Source organism: Rhincodon typus, chromosome 17 (genome assembly GCF_021869965.1).
Source record: "Rhincodon typus isolate 14 chromosome 17, sRhiTyp1.1, whole genome shotgun sequence".
NCBI classification, from domain to species: domain Eukaryota; kingdom Metazoa; phylum Chordata; class Chondrichthyes; order Orectolobiformes; family Rhincodontidae; genus Rhincodon; species Rhincodon typus.
The window spans coordinates 4,743,259-4,765,652 of record NC_063348.1 but is presented as its reverse complement, the minus strand read 5'-3'; the positions used below and the strand labels follow the sequence as shown (position 1 = coordinate 4,765,652).

Here is a 22,394-nt window from a genome sequence, read left to right as displayed (position 1 = left end):
CTGCATCCGCTGTTCCCGTTGTGGCCTCCTCTACATCGGGGAAACCAAGCGGAGGCAGTATACCACATTGGCAGATGTGCAGGTGAACATCTGCTTGATGTGGAAAGTCTTCTTGGAGCCTGGGATGGGGGTGAGGGGGGAGGTGTAGGGGCAGGTGTAGCATTTCCTGCGTTTGCAGGGAAAAGTGCCGGGTGTGGTGGGGCTGGAGGGGAGTGTGGAGCGGACAAGGGAGTCACGGAGAGAGTGGTCCCTCCGGAGAGCAGGTAAGGGTGGGGAGGGAAAAATGTCTTTGGTGGTGAGGTCGGATTGCAGATGGTGGAAGTGTTGGAGGATGATGCGTTGGATCCGGAGGTTGGTAGGGTGGTACGTGAGGATGAAGGGGATTCTGTTTTGGTTGTTATTGTGGGGAGGGGGTGTGAGGGATGAGTTGAGGGAAATGCGGGAGACACGGTCGAGGGCGTTCTCGACCAGTGAGGGGGGGGAAGTTGCGGTCCTTGAAAAACTAAGGACTGTGGAAGGAGTTACTGCACATTTGATAACAAATTAAGAGAATTCATTGTGAGTTGTGTTTAATACAGTGTTGTCTCCAAGCATTGGGAAGGAGAGATAAGTTTCTATGGCACTGGGGTGTGTGCACAGAATGAGATTTGCCAGCGACAAATTACTGATTGGTTTGTGGTCAGTTGTGGATGCCAGAAGTCATCAGCCTGATGACAATGTTCTGACTGGCCCCTGGGCAGGGGAACAGCCTGGGCGTTTACAGAACAGGGAAAAGCCTCTGGACTGCCAAAGGAACAGCTTCTATGCCTGTCTGTCTTGGCTGTAAAATGAACCGAAACCTGAAGACAGCCAGTTATTTTCTCCTACATATTGATGTAAATTGTTGCCTTTAATCAGTAGCTAACATAGTTTACCAACTTTCTGTTGCAAAGCAATGCAAGAATCTGGAAAAAGAGATTGGAGTACAGAAAGTCATAGGAAGCAAAAGAAACATCTTATCAATCCTCTGGACTGACGCTATTGAACTGTATATCCCCAGTGTTTATTTCCTTCACCCATAACATTGTTTGTCCATGTCTATCTGTTTGTGTGTGTGTACAGGTTTTAAAGATGGGGTTAGAGCTGCAACTACTAGAGCTATACTGTATGTTGATAGTTCACCATTTTGTTTTGCCTGTGACTAAAACTTATTTATATGTTGTAAACAGTAAATCTTGTTAAGGACAGGAACCTGCTCAGTGTGTTCTGTTAACCAAGCCTTTGTTCAAGGAAGAAGCAGAAAGTTCTCAAATCATCTTGGTAGGGGATGGAGATGTAGAGATATTAGGCATCTGCAATGAAGAGGTAGCAGTCAGGGCCAGGAGATTAGAAATAGTTAAAAGTGATGAATGATATAGGGAGTGTCATTGTTATTAGTTTATAGGTGAGAGGCTGGAACAACACAGCAGGTCAGACAGCATCTGAGGAGCTGGTAAGTCAATGTTTTGGACCGAAACCCTTCATCAGGACACATCTGACATCAGAACCAACAAAATCAATGATCTCACATTTTACTTTCAGTCTACACTGAGCTAGTCAGAATCTTTGCAACAATTTAAAAAAAAAGCCAGTATATTCCCCCACACAAAACAAAACCGAGATTGAGTAATCATGTCATGTGAAAACAGGTAGCTATGTGGACTTTCGAACAAGTCATCGCCATGTACAACATTCCTTCCTGCATATTGGGCAGAGGAAAAGATAGATGAGAACAAGACTGCTCAAGTAAAACATGAGAGGAGGAGGACTTGTTTGGGCACATAGTCCAAATAAATCCTCTTTGCACAAACACATGGGGTGTAAGGAACAAACTGACTGAATTGCTGGCATAAATTCATGTGGCAGGGTATGACATGATTGTTATTACCAAGACATGGTTGCAAGATGATTGGCCCTGGAAATTAAATCAACCGGGGGGGTGGGGTGGAGAATATTTCAGATGATGGGGCAATTGCTGGTTGGAGCTGTCCTGTGACATTTCACATGGCTGGATATGCGGATTTTGCCCCTGACACGGGAGCAAGTCCCTCCAGGTAAGGGTGGGCGGGGGATGGATGGTGATGAGAGCGCCACACAATGAAATTTACATGTCTCCCCGCACCCATTTCAACTCAACAAAAAGGTGACACTTGGTTAATTTCTCAAGGCAATGCCCTGACCAATGCGCTGTAACCTGTCTGCTTTAAAATTGAACAAAAATGGCTGTCAGCTTTCAATCAAGTGTTTGGATGCATTCTCCGCACTATCACCTCCACTAGTTGGGGTCCACTTACCTGCCTCTCATGCAGTATCAATGTTGCTTTTACCCCTGAATTTGCATTCTTGTGAAATGTCCTGCTAAGATAAGATATAAAGATTTAACAAGATGATTTCTTTCAGCAGGACAGGCTGTACAGGCACTTGCGATGCCAAGGCATATAAGGTTATAGGCCAAGTGATGGAAACTAGGGTTAAATTAGTTAGGTGGTTGTTTTTGACCCCTGTAGACTTGATTGGCTGAAGGGCCTTTTTCTGGGCTGTAAACCTTAAGGACTCATATTAATGAGCAATGAGCTAGACTTAGTTAACAGGCTAATAGTGAGTAAACATTTAATCATATTGTTAACTCTATGAATTTGACAAAACTTGAAAGGAAGAATTGCAAAAACGTTAAAGATTATAAGAGTTAATACATTAATCATGAAAATGGCAAATGATCCATGTGAGGTGTTCAAAAAGATTTTTGAAATTCGATGTGACTTCCTCTTAATAAATATTGAGAAGATTAATGCCGTTGAGTTTCACTTACAAACTGTATCCTAGCTTCTAACTTCATTGCCCTCTCTAGCTTAATTTCAAACCATTCAGTCTGTTTGCAAGCTCAGTTGACCTTGAGATGAGCTACCCACCTCCACGACTATCCATTCCCTCCATAAGAACGGCCAACTTTGACCTGGCTCAGATCACTGGCTGCTGAAAACCACATCCTTTCCCTTTCTACCTTGAAACTGGAATAGCTTGTTGCACTCCCAACTGGTCTTCCATGTTCTAGCCTCAGTAAACCTGAGGGCATCTGTAAGTCTGCTCCCCATGTGCTAACCTGTGACTCGTCCTGTTCACCAATCACCTCCTGTGCTCATTGAGTTATATTGGCCTGCAGTCAAACAATGTCCTGATAATAAAATTCCGTTGCTTACTTTCAAATCCCTTTATAACCCTGCACCTCCCCTCATGCCTGTAATCTCCCAGCCCCACGGCCTTTCTGTGGTATCTGCACTCCCCTATTTCTGATTCCTTGTCAATCCCGATTTTATCTGCTCCGCTGCCAGGGATTGTTAGCAAGGAAGGGGCCGTAGCCTGAGCTCCTCTGTGCAGGCACATGTGGAGGATGAAACAGCCAGGATTTCACTAGCAGACAGCCTGTCACCTCGGTCAGTATCGGAGTTCAATTAGACTTGGGATCACAATCTGGCAAGCACATCACTGCCACATCCCCACAAAAACACATGGGAGCTTCTGACAGCAAGCCCCCACAACTGGAAGGAATGAGAGACAGGCAGCCTAGCACTTTCTTCTCAGGACACTGCAGAGGTTCCCTATCCCTCCACATCTGCCCCTGCCTGTTCCCCCAATGCCTCATACTGAGGAGGGTGGGCCTACATCGAGGCAGCACATTCTCAGCAGGTTCAGGCCCCTCTCGGCTGAAAGCCAGCTGGGAACAATTGCCCATACTTTCATTGTCCCCAGGGGGTACCACGCAGAAGGCTCCCTCCACCCTAACTATGGAAGTCAGCCTGTATTTGGTGTTTCTGTATGAAGTTGGGTGTGTGTTGCCCCTTTAAGAGAGCAGGTCAGCTGATCTGAAGACCTTTTCTGAAGAAGGATCGCGACCCGAAATGTCAACTTTCCTGCCCCTCTGATGCTGCCTGGCCTGCTGTGTTCCTCAGGCTCCACACGGTGTTATCTCTTACTCCAGCATCGACAGTTCTTACTATCTTAGCTGATCTCAAGGTGGGAGGTAGTGGAGGCTGGAGCTGAGATAAACTATTCCCTGTTCAAGTTTACCATCTGTCTATGTTGTGTTCTGCTTATGGTTCTCGTGAACCACAGACACATTAACTAGACATTGTGGAAGGGAGAGGAAGAATCAAAACATTCCGAGGGCACAACAGTGGCCTGAGCGCTCATTTTTTGTATAAAATCTGCACTTTTGTAAATACTTATTTACTTTCACTGTTGTAGTGTGTCTGCTGTGGTTTTATTGTCCCAATAGGAGCAGGTTAGGTGCTCAATGTTAAACCTGTGAACAGCTTCTACCAGGAGAAAGAGATCTGCTGTGCTGCAGTCACCAAACATTACCAACAGAGTGGGTAATTTCAGAGAGCAGGATCCGGCAGGAAAGAAGACAGACAGAAGTTAGGGATTGCAGCTCAAGGCACCACCGCTGATCCTCAGAGTCACTGAGGATTAGGGAAATTCGGAAGGGAAGAGCCAGGGTCTGTGACGAGCAAACTGTTTACCCTTCCCACTCACCTCATGAAGGAGGTGTGATGTCTTATGTCTGAGCTTCTCAAAGGAATGCTGTAGCATTAATCAGAAAATCAGATGTTCAGTTCCCCTCGTTGCATATTGGTCTGTAGAAAACAGATGCACAATTGCAGCCAATTATACTCAATGTTTTCAAAGACACCGCTCAGGTATAGCAAAGGATCAGTGTAGGCTCATGCCATTCCGAAGCATTGAAGTAAATTGATGTGAAAGCCACTCAGAAGGAACAATGTCAAACTAAGTGACAACTTGGTGGTCCTCAGGAGGGAGCGCACTCCCTTATCTGGCTAATTTGGTACCAGGACCACTTGAACAGAAACATCCAGGAGGACAAAGTCATTAAGATGCTCATGATCAGAAAGTGCCGTTTGATCACTAACGCTGATCGAGGGAAAGATTTGCACAGGGCACTTTATCTTTCATAGAGCTGAGAATAATGGATCCACGTCTGAAAGAGGAACTGAATATTATATTATAGTAATGACCAACAAAGAAAGCCAAGTAAATCCATTTCGAATGTGGAATTCACCAAACAGAGGGCAGGCTGCCAACTACTGAAATGAAATTAGAAATTGCAAATAGGAAGTCTCCACCCTGCTCTGTCACTCTAGAAGCTTGTTCTCTCTGGCCTACTGGGTTCTCTGGACCATTGTCCTGTTTTCTCCCCCTTTCACACTTTGCCTGGCCACTCATTCTTCACACCCTTTCTGTGTTGCAATCACTGTGTCCCTGGTGACACTTCACCATTGCTCTGTTCTGGCTATGCCTCCTTACGTGACCATAAATATGCCTATCTGACACTGGAGCCCATGATCCTCCAGGCTCTGATGCTCACGTTGGCTATGCATTACCTTCATATTAAGGCCAGAGTGACCCTGCCTTATTTGTCCCTTTGAGACTGCATGACTTCTGATTAACTACTGCCTTGACGTTACCATGAGCTGACCCCTGTAATGCCCCAGGATTACATTGGACCCACCCTCCTGTGACTTATTCCCTAGCCTGACCTTCTTAGGACAACCCCAACCGACTGCAGCTCATCTCCACTGAACTGATTTTGCAATAGGATCCTGGCTAAGAGACCAGTAAGGCCTGGGTTGATTTTACTGGATTGCCAAGACTGACCATGGCCAATTAAGACTGCAACAGCATGAATCCCTGGACAGGTTTTGGGGAGGTGATAGCCTAGTGGTATTATCACTGAGCTGTTAATCCAGAGACCCAGGGAATGCTCTGGGAACTCTGATTTGAATCTTGCTATGGCAGGTAGTTGAACTGGAATTCAATTAAATAAAAAAATCTGGAATTGGAAATCTAATGATAACCATCAATCTCATTGTCGATTGTTGGAAAAACCCCATCTGGTTCTCTAATAGCCTTTGGGGAAGGAAACTGCCATCCTTACCTGGTCTGGCCTACATGTGACTCCAGACCCACAGCAATGTGGTTGACTTTTGACCACCCTCTGGGTATTTAGGGTTTGGGCAATAAATGCTGGCCTGGCCCTGGAAGTCCAAATCCATTTAATAAAATGTTTAAAAAGTCAAGCACCTCACTATTGTGACCAGCCAGACTGTAAAGGATCTAGACCCTGGGCTGACTGCAGCGATACTCCTGACTGACTGTAATCCATCCTCTTGCCCACTAAACATTCCTCCTGTTTGACTTTCACACATCACCACCCTCTTCAAACACGAGCAGTGTGTCTATCGCGTAAGCTGCTGGCATATGCTGCAGGTTTTGAAGTTGATGCAGCAGCTTGTTGTACAGCTCGCCTTTCCCGAACATTAAACGTACGCCTCACTGTCGCTTACCGTCTCTCTCTCTCTCTGTGCTGAAGATCTACCTGTAAGCCAAGGCCTGCTGCCTTAGGCCATCAGCAAGGAAAGCATCCATATGAGAAACCTGGGTTGGTGCTGCCCCATTGTGTGAATGGAAGGTCCAGGGAGACATCGTGCTCAGTAACCGCGGAGACCCCTGAGGCAGTCTGAGTGGTTCCACCTAAAGTGCAGGAAGATGGCCCAACGAAGCCATAAGCTCATCTGGACTTGAAACTGAAATACCTGTTTGGCTCTGATGGGCAGGTTTCAGAAGTCTTGTTTTTTTTTGATGATGGAGAAGCTAATTGGGAAGGGTGAGCCATGCAATCAACAAGATGCAAATAGATGCAGACTGGCTTCATGCCAGCTAATGACAAGAAAGTAAATGCAGCGCTTCAGGAGTGAGAATTAATCGAAATAGCTTAACTCAAAGGCAAGATTCAGATTGTTGGACTGCCACCTGATTAATTCAACACACTTGCCCTTTTTCAGTCCACCTTGGGGAGGAGAAAAGAAATCGTTCAGAAAAATGTTACAAACAATTGTTTTAGGAGAAATAAGGTAGCCAGGTGCAATGCGGGCCTCTTGAAAACTGATAATGATGTTTTCAGTGAAAATAAGGAAATGGGGGAGTGAAATAAAGGAAATGGTGGACCGGCTAAATGATAGTGAGAAAAAGGAAAATACTGTGGATGCTGAAGATCTGAAATCTGAACAGAAAGTCTGGATAATCTCAGTGGGCAGCTTTGGAGATAGAAACATAGCTAAATTTTCACATCGAGTGACTCTCCTTACCAGAACTTTGTTCACTTTGTTTCTGTCGCCACTGATGCTGCTAGACCTTCTGAGTTTCCCCAACACTTGTTCTTACCATGTTAAATCATTACTATTGACATTAATGCAAAGGAGAGGACAAGGTCAGCATGCAAGACACGCCAAAGTATCTAAAACTGAACATGGGACAAGGACTCACCAACATATCAGTAATGAGGAAATTGCAAAAATAATCTAAGACCAGACTTAAAAGGGAGCATATGAGAACAATGCAGAGGCCCCAACTATAATCCTTCATCAAGGGAACATCTAGCATTTGGTACTAGATAAATTGTTCATTTTAAATCTGGTTGACAGATTTTGGTTAGCCAAAGGTATTAAGGATAAGGCTTAAAGGTATGAGTAATGATCTCATTAAATGGCGAGACAAGCTTAAGGATTAAAACAGCCTTCTCCTGATCCAATGCTCTGAAAATTCCAGGTGATAGCCATCAGTCTGGTCTCAGGGGCTGATAGACTGTGTCCAGGGTGTAACGTTACTTCATAATTTAACATTGGGTTAGAGTTTCCAAAGGTAGCGATCATGGTCAGATTGTCACTCCGCTCCCACCTTTGAGAAAGAGCCTTTTGCATTTTTGGCAGGACATTCTGAGCGTGGGTCCTGCAGAAAGGAGGCATGTATCTTCAATCTAACAGATCTCTCATACAGCAAGATGGTTGGAAGTAAGTCACACCGTGCCCCCCACAGCAGTATTTATACTCTGTAAATTATTTGTCCAGCAGCATAGATAGAGCCTGAGGAAGGGTAAATATGTAAGTGAGAGGCTAGTGTGCTTGATGGGTAGGGTGCTGGGGGTGTTGGGTGTGTATTTAGGAGTCATAGAATCCCTAAAGTGTGGAAGCAGGGCATTTGGCCAATTGAGTAACCACGATCCTCTGAACAGCATCCTACCCAGACCCACCTCCCCCAATCCTGTAATCCTGCATTTTCCATGTGGGAGGAAACTGGAGCATCTGGAGGAAACCCATGCAGACACAGGGAGAACTACGCACAGTCACCTGAGGGGGGTGTGTGTGTGTGTGTGTGTGTGTATGGCAATGTGTCAGTTGAATAGTTACCTGTGAGTTGGACTGGGCTTTTAATTATCTATCATGTCCTCTTCTAGTAACTATTAATTGCAGCGGAACCCACTGAATTCTCTAATTTAGTTGGAAGCTGTCGGGTCTCCGGGAGCAAGGGAATCTTTAATTTCCCTGGCCATTTCCTGGGCGGGATTCTACAGGGTCCTGAAATGTGATTCTCATCCAAGCTTCTGAAGTGACTACCTGGCCATCAGCAAATCAGGGCCACCGTAACTGCAGAGGCCGGCACCTGTGTTGCAGTCCTTTCCTTAGCTGGCACAGATATAATCACCAGATTTTTACGTTACTTCCACTGGGCTCTCCTTGGCTGCTACATGGTCATTTCTTTTTCCTTCTATTTATTCTGTGTCCTCCTTGATTGTGCGTCTCCAGCAAGGACTTTACACACATTGGTTCTCATCGTGGTCAACGTGAAGTCTTGCTCTTAGACATCTTTGGAGCACAGATGGGGGTGAACTCTTGGTCTCAGTTCAGTGATGAGCTCAACATAGGACATGTCTTTGAGAATGCAGCCCATTATCCACTTGGCCCAACATGATCCAACCAAATGAGTTGCTGCTGATTCAAGAGGACAAACACGAGTCGGATCCTGGTCCACTGGTCTACACCCTGCCCTGCCCTACCAGGAAATGCCCAATTTTCATAGAATCATAGAGTCCCTACAGTGTGGAAACAAGCTATTCAGCCCAACAAGTCCACACCGAACCTCAAAGCATCCCACCCAGACCCATTCCCCTACCCCTAAATTTCCCATGTCTAACCCACCCAACCAACACATCCCTCAATACTACGGGCAATTTAGCATGGCCAATCCACCTAACCTGTGCATCTTTGGACTGTGGCAGGAAACTGGAGCACCCGGAGGAAACCCACACAGACAGATGCCCGAGGCTGGAATCAAACTCAGGTCCCTGGTGCTGTGAGGCAGCAGCGCTAACCACTGACACCGTGCTGTCTAACCCTAATCCGAACACCAAGTATGAGGCTAAACCTTAACCTAACCCTGACACTATCTGTAATGCTATCGCTAACCCTAATCTGAAGCAGTGGAGGTGGAAGCTGGTTATCTGTTCTTGGCTTTCACAAGTTCCCTTCCTTCTGTTACCATTAAGGAAGGGGCTGATATCACAAACCTGCTGTACACAGTGCTTTGTAGTTTCAGTTAGCTTGCTGTTGGTCTACACTTCGACTCCTCAATTTTGACGATGCAGCCTTGGAAATGCTGGTGTGGACTTTGGCATCAAGGGACGGGTTACAGGTAATTGTTTCTGCAAGGTGTGTAATATTACACCCAGCCGAGGTAGGAGTTATTGGCTCCCTGCTTTTGATCCCCCTCAGTTAATTTTGAAAATATTTTCAGCCCATTGCTATATCACATCAGTTAAAATGCAGTCACTGGATCAGAATTAAAGCACCAATGACAAGATCTTCTTGAGCGAACACAGTGGAATTCCATTACCCACACACCAAGAAAACAATTTGTAAAACACACACACACAAACATAGGTAAAAAAGTTTAAAGCAGTGTCTAGGACAATTGGAAGATAATGAAGATGCACTTTAAACTTCTTACGTTCAACTGTAAAAGCTAAAGGACTCTAAGAGGTTATGTATCCTCAGTAAGTGCCAAAACTTATAGAATATTTGAATTCTTGATATATTGAAGTTTCTCCAATTTGTTTTATCTGATTCTAAACGATACTGTTACCCATTAACTTGCCTATTCCAACCAGATCATTTCTGATAGAATCTCTGACCAGAGACCTTCCCTTTTGCTCCAACACTCCCAACTCTAACCAGCAGTCTTTATCCGTTTCTGTCTCAATTTAACATTGTAACCTACTCCCCCTTCACCAGTGTTAAATGTGGCACTTATCTTCTACTTTGCATAGTAATCAAGCACTCTACCTTCCTTCCACACATCTCCAACTAACCCCACCCACTCATGCTTGGATTCTCTAAACATTTCTCCATCAAAGCTGCATTTGCCTTGCCCCAGCCCAAAGTTCTGGTCACAGCTCCTTCCCTCTTTCTCCATTGCTATTATTCCTTTATTTTCTCCCATCTGTTACAATTCATTCCTTTTCCCCAATCATTACCATCCTACCCGGGTCTGGCTGTTAATGCGCTAAACAGAGTTGTTCTCAACAAGCTGCCTGACATGTAGAAGCCTCTGCTATTAGGAGCAAATTACTGAAGATGTTGAAATCTGGACTGAAAACAAACAAAAACAAAATGCTGGAGACTATAACAGGTCAGACAGCATCTGCAGAGAGAGACCAGGCCAACATTTTAAGTCGATGACGACTTTGGAGCTCTGGGGCGTCATCTAGATTTGAAACGTTAGCTTGCTCTCTTTCCCTGGATGCTGTCTGACCCGCTGTGATCTGTAGAATTTTCTGTTTCCAGCCCCTGCTATCAGCATTGGTTACAATTTGGTAGGTCAGCATGAGCTGGTTGTGGATTGTGGGCGTGCGGGCAGTGGGAGTACAATTTGTGATAACAAGGTGTAGAGCTGGATGAACACAGCAGGCAGGCTGATGTTTCGGGCCTACACCTTTCTTCAGAAATTTCTGAAGAAGGGTCTAGGCCCGAAACGTCAGCCTGCCTGCTCCTCTGATGCTGCTTGGCCTGCTGTGTTCATCCAGCTCTACACCGTGTTATCTCAGATTCTCCAGCATCTGCAGTTCCTACTATCTTAGAGTGCAATTTGTATTGATTTTTGTCAGAAACCATACTCCTTGGTTCCCTCCAGCTGTGCCTGGAGCAGGTCACAGCTGGAATGGCAGTGGGCAGTACCTGTGACCTCAGCACTCCTTGGCTTGGGAAAGGAGCACGGAGCAGGTATAGTCTCCAGGGCTGATCACAATCCAGTGACCCTGCCTGAAAAGTTCATGTATGGACTTCAGCTGAGGACAGGATCTGACGGACCTCAAAGGCTGAACCATAAATTAAACTCCTGACTGCAGGAGGGTTGCAGAATTGAACACCCTGTCATTAAGATCATGGAAAATGAAGAGAAATGTGTTGAAGAGTCATTTCGATTTTTTCTAAAGGTAACTGGGGAGAATTCAAACATCAAGTAATTCAACGAACATCTGAGGGTTAGATGAGAATGAAGTTTCTTTGATACACTCCCAGGCCAGGTACAACACAAGATAAATTCAGGATAAAATTTCCCTTTACGTTGCCCCAAAACTAAAAAGTGTGTGAGGAGTTACAACATTTCTAGTCCTTCTGCTATTTCCCACCGGTCATACAATTCTTGCCCTTACTTCCAAAGATCAGGCCAAAGAGTTAAAAACATATACTTTAATTACAACATTCATCCTTTTACATTATTTAGAAATTTACATCATTAAATTTTTTACATCATTAAATTGTAACACAAAGTTCAAAATGGAGTTTCAGTGGTGCTTTAGGAGCTCTATTCGATAATCACATTAATGCAGAGCTTCCTACAATTACCAAGTTTAAAGAATCCAATACAACAGCAGAAAAGATATAATTCCACATCAGATAAAAATCAGTCCTTTTCTCTTAATAGCAGTGAGCAGATGGGATAAATAGATTTCTCTCAAAGATGCATCCAGTGCATTTGCTACTTATTATCTAATATAAACGTAAATATACACAGTTTTGAATTTAAGTTAAATGATCTAGTACAATGATTGATAGAAAGTGCTGTGCAAATGGCTTCTGCCTCCCTCACCATATCCTTCATTTCCACAATGTCTCCACAGAGCTTCTGATTATGAAATTTAGACAATGTGCTCTATACCTAAAGCCCCTATAGCTTTTACCCTTCTTCACCTGGACAAGAATTACTTAAATGCCAAAAATCTGTGGACAGATCATTCTGCACTTAACTCAAACACAGACAAAGTCACATTTGGCCTGGTTTTCTGCTTTTGTTGTGAAAATTGAAACATTGATAAAGACGCTCAGACATCATTTGTTTTCCCTGCAGCACAGCTTTTGAGCTTAGATCATTTCAATTTCACTCCCGTCCCACTTCTACAAGGAAATCTCCTTCATTGCAGAGAGCCTTTCATTTCTCCATCTTTGAGGTGTCCATCAGAGTTCTGCCCATCCAATGGCTCAGATCAGGGGGGGTATTGCAGGAAAATGATAATGGAGGGTAACATTCAAGTTATCACTCGTGTTTAAGTAATGAATCCTGAATGGATTCTCCAGGCTCCAGAGTTGTGAAGCTATGTGAAAAATGTCAGAGACCTCTATGTGTGTCACTCAGTGCAGCACACAACCAAATGTAATCGGAAAGGCTCAGTCTATGAGGAGTTACTGGATCTCAGCCAGAAAGCAGTTGAGGGTTTCTGAAGCTAGGCTACAGAATTGGGAAGAGTGGAGGCTGGTTGGGAATAAAACCCATCCTAAGTTTCCTGCTCCAGTGACTTGTGATGGAAAGTGCACACGTGCAAGTGAGATGAGGGCAGAATTTGGCTTGACTGCTATGTTCTCCAGGGGTCCTCCAACTTGCTGATACAATTAGTCTAGACCTCACACTTGAAGAATTGCTATTTAGGTGAAGCACCTAAAAGCTGCTAGTGTTTGTAGATCTCCTTGAGTTAGCACCTTCAGGGGGCAGGACAAACCTGAGAAAGGAACAAATTGTCTACAGTGTAAGGCATTCATCAATAGTCCTTCGCCAATACCCTCTGGTCAACATTCCAACAGCCAATTCAGACACTATGCACAGTAATGCTTATATTGGTAGTACCACAGTGTCAGATACTGTAAACTGACATCAGGACCCACCAACGTTTATGCACTGAAAAATAAATTATAAAATATTACAATTTCTATTCATTGATTCAGAAGACACATAGCATGAATCTTACACAGTAGTTCCCTTGCATTTGTTTTCACTTTCCAAAATGGTTCTACAGGTTTTTAGGGGGGGTGCGAGGAGAGTGTGGTGAAGAAAACAAACAATTACAAATGATACATAAGTGATTGAGACACAGCTCTGCAACAAAACTCATGGATACCTGTCCCATAAATTGTAAATAAAGTGGCTGACTAGGATCAGTTGGCCGCAAACACACACACACACACACACACACACACACACACCATCTAAAGTGCGTAACTTTAAAAAAAGAGGTCAAGTAATCACAGTACTCAATGTCACGGTATGCCACAGGAAAGTGTGTTAATACAGTATCATGTTATATGTGGGTAACTGCAGTTTAAGAATTGCTTGCAACTACTTTGTATTTTCAGCACTCTTCATGTGGCTTTGGATTAGATTTGCACATGGAGTGAAAGCCAGTCAGTGAAGATTAGTCAGAGAGGTAAATGACTCTCGCACATAATCAGATCTAGTCTGATTTCACTATCTCCTCCTGCCCCTTGCATCATACGCCAGCAATCAAGGAAGACTATAATATATAAACAACTCTAAGAACATTTATAACTCATCCCTTCTTTAGAATACACATGAAGAATTCTTAAAAATCAGCACCTTTTCAATGGTTTGAACAAAAAGTGCATCAGGGCAGGCACTAGCTGCTAGTATCATCAAACACAGTTTCCCCTCCCTTAAACTCCATAACCTAACATACAAATAGCTCAGCAACAATCTCTCCAAACACCAACTTAAAATTGATTGTTTCAGCTTTTTTTTAAAAAAAAATTCCAATTTAACACAGTTTTGTTGCTCAATCCACTTGTATTTAAAATTTCAAGTCAAGTTTTGGGTTTGTCAATTACTCCCCCTTCCCAAAAGAAGTCAAAAAGTTCACCATTGCCATTTAACCCCATGTCAGCGCCAATACCCACGAGAGATTAGTCAGTAGCTGCCAATCTATTTGCCATGTAACAGCTTGGAAAGACCTAATGACAACAATTAAAGGTTAGTCCTATTCCCAAGCAGCAATTTCCAGTGGCATGGTAGCCTTATAAAGCCCTGACTAAAGCATGCATTCCATTCAAAGTTCTTCATGATAAACAAAGTAAACAAAATAAATATTCCAGCTGTAATGATGTTTTTGGATAATCCAGGAGTTACCAGGGATTGTAGTTGGCTATGGTTTGCTGACTTCACTTATTCACATCTGTTACACACAACTAAAATCTTACAAATGCATAACTCCTGAAACTTAGAACAGATCAAGCCATCAGCTCTGAAATTAGGTTATGAAGGCTGAGCACAAGGCTATAAAATAAATTGATACTGAAAGGTATCACTTCCTTACTGCAAGTTCAAGAATCAAAGTTTACATATTATACTCCTTAAATGTATTAGTTAATAAGTTTAAAGGTATTGGCTCACACTGACAGGTTCCTACTAATGCTCAGAACAGAGATACTTCACCCTGACTTAAAGATTTCTCACGACCTACATGAAAATTAACCCAGACCTAACCACCTCTCAGGACTCACTAAGACTGGCTGCTCTAAGACAAATCTGTTTCAGTGTTGAAAGCAATTAAAATATTAAGTTTGCAAAACAAAATTTTGTTGTTATGCAATGCTTTATGGATATCTAAATCTTTACATTCAGCAGGTCATTCAGTAGGCACACACATGCACAATGGATTCTCTGCCGTGTAAACTGCCTCCTGTAACTCTTTTGTCCTTTAGTTATGGTGCAAGGCACAGTATAGCTGTGTAAAGCCTGGTCTACTAAGACAGTTTATTCAAAAAGTATGAGGAACAACTCTGTTTAAGCAGGTGAATAACTTGCATGCTGAATGCGTATTGATTCTGGTGCTACACTGCATGATGAACATTTCTTCACCACAGAACCGGGAAATGGAAGAATTAAATAATTTTATCACATATAGGGCATGCTGGGGTGATTCAGTTAACGTTGATAACTAGTAAGTGCAGAACAAAGTTTCCCACTTCACTTGATATTCTGATACATGAGAGAACGGGTTCCTTTTTGATTGGGTTGATTTGAACAAAGCAACAGTTGTGAGAAGTGGCTGCAATGTTATCAGGTTTCATGAAAGCACTTATGGGAGGTCCACATTAGGAAACAACATACACAGTTTGTGCCAGATTCCAGTGATACTTTTAAGGTTTTGCATTTCTGCGGTGGAAGCCTGGAGACATTGTGCTTCAATGGCTTGGATGAATGATTAGGTTCACAGAATTGCCAGAAAGATGGGAAATTTGAATATTTCTGAGACACTCCCATGAAAGGCAGTCTTTATTTCATACACTAACCAGTGTTATCTAGAAGAGTTTAGCTTGCAGATTAAAAAGTGAAATTACAGAGAGTACCCACATCTGTACAACACCAATGAAAAGTGCTGTTAAAAATGCAATGAATTACACGGAAGATTCTCAAAAAGTGTTCCTTCAAGTTGTGGAAGGTTTGGCAAAGATTGCCTACAACTTCCTGGGTTTTCCCAGCTATTATTTGAAAAAGGTAGCAAATCAGCATTAAAAAGGCATACATTTTAAACATGTCTTACTGTATGAACACATATTCCTCTTAAAAAATAAACATTTCTAATTTACAAAATAAAATTAATGAAACGTGCAGTTGAATTTAAAAAGGCAGCTCCGAGACTGTTTCCATTAAAGTGCATGGCCATTGGCTGCTCGAATGGCAGAGGCATTCTCATAGATGAGGGCGGGTGTGTTTTGGTAGATTATATCATCAGATTTCTGTTTGCTTGCTTTGATGTACTCCATGGCACACTGGTTCAAGAAGACATACTGCGACTGGGGAGACAAAAGTGGAGTTAGTAATGAATGGCACCACAATAGCTCTGTGTGCACCGTGACCTTCAAATTAATGCGTTCAAGATGGACCACATCTCTCAATAACACTTTACCCCTCAAGTGAGGCTAAGAACCCAACTCTGTTTGCTTGTCCAGTTAGACCAACAATATTAGTGAACTTATCCCTCGAAACAAAAATCGGATCTAGTAATCTCTACTCTCATATTGGCATCACTAACAGCCCCTCTCTCTCTATTAGTGAAACCAACCATGCCATCCACCCAGATTCCTACAATGAGACAGACAGTGCCAATCATCCATTCTCAATGAAGCTCTGCCAAGCACGCATATGACCCATGTCTCGGAGTGACAGTCACTCATCTTTGCATAGTAACAATCAAGTGCAAACATGCTTCCTCCTGGTCAGACTATGGGCTAGATTCTTCTATCCTGACATGGGACCAACTTCTTTTAGGTTGACTTTAAATATGGTAGATGGAATTGAATACTGGAATTCCCAACTTCAATCCTGTGCCTGGATATTTTTGATTGGTATGAGCTAAAGGGGCAGGCTGCCAGCTCTCATCTGACTACCCGGAGTTGTTAGCCCCATTCACATGTCACAATACAACATTATGATAAGTCAGTCAGTGTGGAGCTGGATGAACACAGCAGGCCAGGCAGCATCAGAGGAGCTGGAAAGCTGACGTTGTGGCCCAAAACGTCAGCTTTCCAGCTCCTCTGATGCTGCCTGGCCTGCTGTGTTCATCCAGCTCCACACTGTTGTCTCTGACTCCTGCATCGGCAGTTCTTACTATCTCATTATGATAAGTCATGTGTGTTTAATATAGGGACTGATGTAAGAGCTTTGCTTCAAAAAGAATAGTGGTCATTAAATAGACCAACACTGTGGAAGTGGATAAATCTGCAGACATAGTATAGCCCACAGGATAATGTGATATTCTGGTTTGCACAATAGTGGAATTATTATTTGACTGTGTACATTGTCCCCTTTTTATTCATGTGTTCCTTGAATTCCAACTCAGCCATCTATTTAGCTTGTTTAAATCTTTAGTAATGGCTGAATTTCTCAGTATCTTAAAAAGCACAGATATTTTGGAGGTTCTGACCATAGTTATTTGATGGAATCTCACTCTTTTACCCAGCAACATTTCAAACCCCACTACCAGAGGGTAGTTAAGAGTCAACCCCAATGGATCCAGCTCAGTCAGGATTGTTGGCATATTTATGAAATGGGCTATGAGCTTGATTTCATTGAGTTTCATTTGCTGTTAGGAGAATTGATATTTTAAGTGGATTTTAAAGTCGTCTTTCTTCTTTCTGACAGACTTAGGCTTCCCCACATTATTACGTTGCTCACGTATTATGCACATTATAGATACTGGATGAATGGGTAGGAGGGAGTCAAGGGTTAATCCAGGCCAAGGGATGTATGGGAGTTGGAAGGGCAGAAGGGAGCTACAAGGGAGTTACAAGGGAGCTAAAGGGGGCTCCCTTTGCCCCATTTTACACCCTTTGCCCCCTTTTTAGCTCCCTTCTGCCCCTCCAACTCCCATGCATCCCTTGGCCTGGATTACCCCTCGACTCCTTCATACCCATTCATCCTGTATCTATAATGTGCATAATACGTGAGCAACGTAATAATGTGGGGAAGCCTAGGTCTGTCAGAAAGAAGAAAGAAACTCAATGAAACTCAGCCATTACTAAAGCTAAAAGGGGGGCTAAAGGGGGCGAAGGGACTAAAAGGGGGCTGGAAGATTGAGGTTGCTGAGGAATTGTGGTTGAGGGTATTAGTGATCATGTGATGTCAAAGACAGCATGGGTATTTAAGGGCTGAAGTGAGTAGGGGCCATGCACTTCTTTCTAGAACTGGACCGATGTGCCAGTGGGTTCTTCAATCTGGTCACCTCAGCCTCTGCTCCAATCTTAGATCTGCTTCAGTAGGCAGTGACCCTAACCCATCCCTAGCCCCACCATGAAAACAGTGTGGACAGGCACCAACCAGCAGGTGGGACTGCAATGTCTGGAAATCGCTCAACTCCCATTTGCTGCCTCCAAGGTTAAAGTCCTTCTCCAACTGACCATCCATCCTAGCATAGGCCTCCAAATGAAACTCAGCATTAATTTTTCCTATAAAGAAGGGGGAGAAGGGCTGTGGGGAGAGTGCAGACTGGCGAGACAAGGAAATGGGGGCCAACAAACCAGAGCAAAAGATAAAGACATCAAATAAAAGAAGATGAAACAAAATTATTCAAGGATGGACATAAATGCTTTCATATAAATGCAGAGACTGTAGGAGAACCTAGTGTGGACTTAGATACATATAAGAACATTAATACAGTTTGAATTTCAGAGACACGGTTGACAACAGAAGATGATCAAAAGCTGGAACTGAGAGAGTATAAAGTGTTTTCAGATGAATACAAAGGGAGGCAGAAGAATTACATTATTAATAAGGAAAAGATATCGCTACTACAGTTTGTTTTCAGTTAGTACTGAAGGTGATGAAACTGAAACAATGTAAATACAGCAGTAAAGGCAGCAAATTATTAGCTTAGAAGTGAATTATTAATTGACCAAAAGCATGAGATGAGCAGGTGGATGAGCAGTTGGGATACAGAGTAAATTATTAAAGGATTTGGTAGGTCTGACTTTTAAACAATTAGCATATAGCAAATATATTGAATGCATTCTTCATAAATTCCAGTCATAGTGAAGGGAACGGTGTAATTCACAGCTGAAAATATCAAGGATGAGAAATGCAGAAACTGGGAGGGCTAAAGAGTGACGAGATTTCCTGGCATACCATGACATCTGAAGCTCTTCAGGGAATCAGGATGTTAAAAGTGGCCATGTTTCAGTTGCTAGTTTTCAGGAAAACAATAATTACCAATGACTGCAGGATGAGAAGTATACTTTCCAGTATTCAACCACAGACTGGTAAAGCCTAACATTCACAATGAGGGAAACATATTAGAAAATTCTGAGTGTGCTATAAATTGACATCCAGGACTACAGCTTGGAGCAGTCAACATGGTGTTATGAAAGATGGTGCCATTTCTTAAACTTATTGAAAATACTTGTGGAGCCACTTAGCTATTTGCCTGTATTATTTCATGGAATGCGAGCATCACTGGCAAGGCTAGCATCTTTTCCTGCCCAAAGTGTCTAACAACTGAGCTGGCAAAGGCCATTTCATAGGGTAGTTAAGAGTCAACCACATTGTTATGGGTGTGGAGTCACATGTTGATCATTTGCTGGCGAGTGAACAAGAGTAAAGGAACAGATATAATTTATAATGACTGGTAATTCTGCATGGTTTTAAAATGTGGGTAAACATTATCTCTACCTCGCTACCTCATCAGAAAAAGAAAGGAAATTTCAGGTGAGCTCAAGTTCATGGATGGTTAAGATTGGAGACCAACCAGACAGCATCAGAGAAGGCTGGTCAGGGGAGGTTAGAAAGGGATATAACCTCTTTAGCAGAAGCTGATCTGAGGTAGGTGTGCAGATGATGTATGTTAAGGAATTAGTAATCGGTTGATCTTGAGAATTGAGAAGATATGGGGCCAGAAAATTGGATCAGAGTTAAACAGGACAATAAGGTTACATCTAGCTCAGCCTTGCTCCAGTCATTGGCTCAAGAGGAGAGCAGATTTGGGTGGCATTATTTAAAGCCAATGGGTTTAATCTTCCTTTTATTTAATTGGAGGAAATTATAAGGAAATGGCTTTAATCTCCCTAATGTTTAAATCGGAGGAAATTGTGGCTCAGCTAAGATTAAACATTGGATAAATCGTGTAAAAATACAGAAGCAGTGAAGTTCCGCCTAAAATGTAGCCCTCTGGTAAACGTCTAGAGAGGTGGTCATGAAATAAAAATGGGTGACGTCAACATACATGCAGACCTTGCTGTGACGTCAGCCAGGAGGAGGAGGAGGACAGTCCATTTGGGACGTGCTAGCCTAATGGTGACTATGTAACTAACATCGTTTGTTGTAAAATAAAAATCCATCTGCTTCATTAATATCCTTTAGGGAAGGAAATCTGCTGTTCTTATCAGGTCTGACTCAAGTGACTTCAGACCTGCAGCAACATGGCTTTCTCTTCTCATGAGTTCTAAATAAGGGTCCCGACCCGAAGCATTGACTTTCCTGCTCCTCTGATGCTGCCTGGCCTGCTGTGTTCCTCCAGCTCCACGCTATGTTGACACTGGTTTTCTCTTACCTGCCCCCCTAATATGGCCGAGAGCGCATCAGTTCAAGGGCACTGAGGGATGACGACAAATGCTTTCCAGCAATGCTGACATTCCAAACAGAAATAAAGAAACAAATAAAGTGATCCTAAAGGTTTCACCCTGACATGCTGACTAGGAACACAGACAATCTTTGAAAGTAGAAATACAAGTCAGTAGCGTATCACACTGACTGTTAAAAGTTACTAAATTTGAAGTAACCAGGTATCTGTTAATAAAAACAGGGTTCTTGCAATATCAAGAGGTTCTCAGTATTATGATCAGCTGGCAGTGTCATCTGCTCCATTTCAGTAATAATTGCGTGGAAAATGAGTAGACTAAAAATACATTAGATTATGATGGGTGTAAAGTCAGGGCTGCATAAAATCATTGAAATAAATATTCCCATTATCCTGTGCAAAAATCAAACCGTGGATTTCAATAGTTTTAAACTTAGTAGCACTTATTCATAAATATGGCAAAAACATGAACTGCATTGCCTGGTTTGCTGGACTCAAACAAGGAAGAAATAAAAGAACAAATATGACCCGAGATTATCAGTGTCAAACAATGAGAGCTGGTCTTTTGGGTGCGCCCTTATACATTAATCCATAGTTATGGGGAAAATAACAGATTCTCATTGATTGACATGCATTGGTGGCAATGTAGATCTCCAGGCTTTATGATCTTGACTCTGTGTATAGATGAGCATTTAGACTATTCACTGGTGCCTGGTGTCTTACCTCAGTTTGCACCATCAGCGGCCGGTTCATTCGCAGCTCATAAACTATACCCCAGATATCAACCTGTCTTTTAATGTCTATCTGATAAATCATACGATCGATGGAGATGAACGTCCCTGTTCGGCCAACTCCAGCACTGAAAGAAAGGAAACTAAAAGTTAGTCACATTGCAATTACTATGGGCAGTCAAATCTTTGTCCCATTAGCCAGATCACACCGTCTATGTTACCAATGAAAGGAAAAAAATTACTGCATGAGAAGCTGAATGGCATAATATTAAAGTATCAGTCTAACACTTTAAGGCTGCAAGAGTTCTGCAAGAACTGTTCACTGCAAGAGTTCTTTGCGAAATGAATATGAGCTGACTTTATTACCTGGTGAGTACAGATTTATAGCACAAGATTATCCCTAAATCAATGCAAATTGGTAATCTCACTCAGAGAGAGTAAAATAAATGATTGCAAGGGGAATGGAAAAATAAAGTCACACCATTACCTCTTGGAACGTTTTTCAATTTTTGAGAAGATACTATGTACAACAAAGTTGATGACAATGGCAATAATGACGTAGTAGCAGCTGCATTTTAGGGAAATATTATTTTGTATCTTGCTTTAAAATGACGCCACTTAATGTTGTCACAGAGAAACAGGAGGACTTCCAGTTCCCAGGACTAATAGCTCTCACAGTGACACACAAAATAAATAATCCAAAGGGAGAGATAATGTGGAAATCTTTTAATGGTAACACACATGCGACTGAAGTACTGAGTAGAACATAGAACATAGAACATTACAGCGCAGTACAGGCCCTTCGGCCCTCGATGTTGCGCCGACCTGTGAAACCAATCTGAAGCCCATCTAACCTAAACTATTCCATTATCATCCATATGTTTATCCAATGACCATTTAAATGCCCTTAAAGTGGGCGAGTCTACTATTTTTGCAGGCAGGGCATTCCACGCCCTTACTACTCTCTGAGTAAAGAACCTACCTCTGACGTCTGTCCTATATCTATCATCCCTCAATTTAAAGCTATGTCCCCTCGTGCTAGCCATCACCATCCGAGGAAAAAGGCTCCCACTGTCCACCCTATCTAATCCTCTGATCATCTTGTATGTCTCTATTAAGTCACCTCTTAACCTTCTTCTCTCTAACGAAAACAGCCTCAAGTCCCTCAGCCTTTCCTCATAAGACCTTCCCTCCATACCAGGCAACATCCTGGTAAATTTCCTCTGCACTCTTTCCAATGCTTCCACATCCTTCCTATGATGCGGTGACCAGAACTGTACGCAATACTCCAAGTGCGGCCGCACCAGAGTTTTGTACAGCTGCAACCTGACCTCATGGCTCCGAAACTCAATCCCTCTACCAATAAAACCTAACATACTGTA

General features: G+C 42.8%; 2 protein-coding genes across 2 annotated transcripts in view; both read right to left on the bottom strand.

Annotated features, from left to right (window-relative positions):
• The window catches only part of LOC109917701 (oxysterol-binding protein-related protein 8-like), a 131,841-nt gene extending 125,487 nt beyond the window's left edge, over positions 1–6,354 (bottom strand). The window contains exon 1 of the mRNA XM_048607285.1: positions 6,246–6,354. Coding sequence (XP_048463242.1) covers positions 6,246–6,354 — 109 coding nt within the window. The remainder of the gene's footprint in view (positions 1–6,245) is intronic.
• Positions 6,355–11,599: 5,245 nt separating this feature from the next.
• The window catches only part of ptprja (protein tyrosine phosphatase receptor type Ja), a 102,671-nt gene continuing 91,876 nt past the window's right edge, over positions 11,600–22,394 (bottom strand). The window contains exons 27-28 of the mRNA XM_048607138.1: positions 21,005–21,140; positions 11,600–16,007 (exon numbers count right to left, since the gene is read on the bottom strand). Coding sequence (XP_048463095.1) covers positions 15,861–16,007; positions 21,005–21,140 — 283 coding nt within the window. The 3' untranslated portion in view covers positions 11,600–15,860. The remainder of the gene's footprint in view (positions 16,008–21,004; positions 21,141–22,394) is intronic.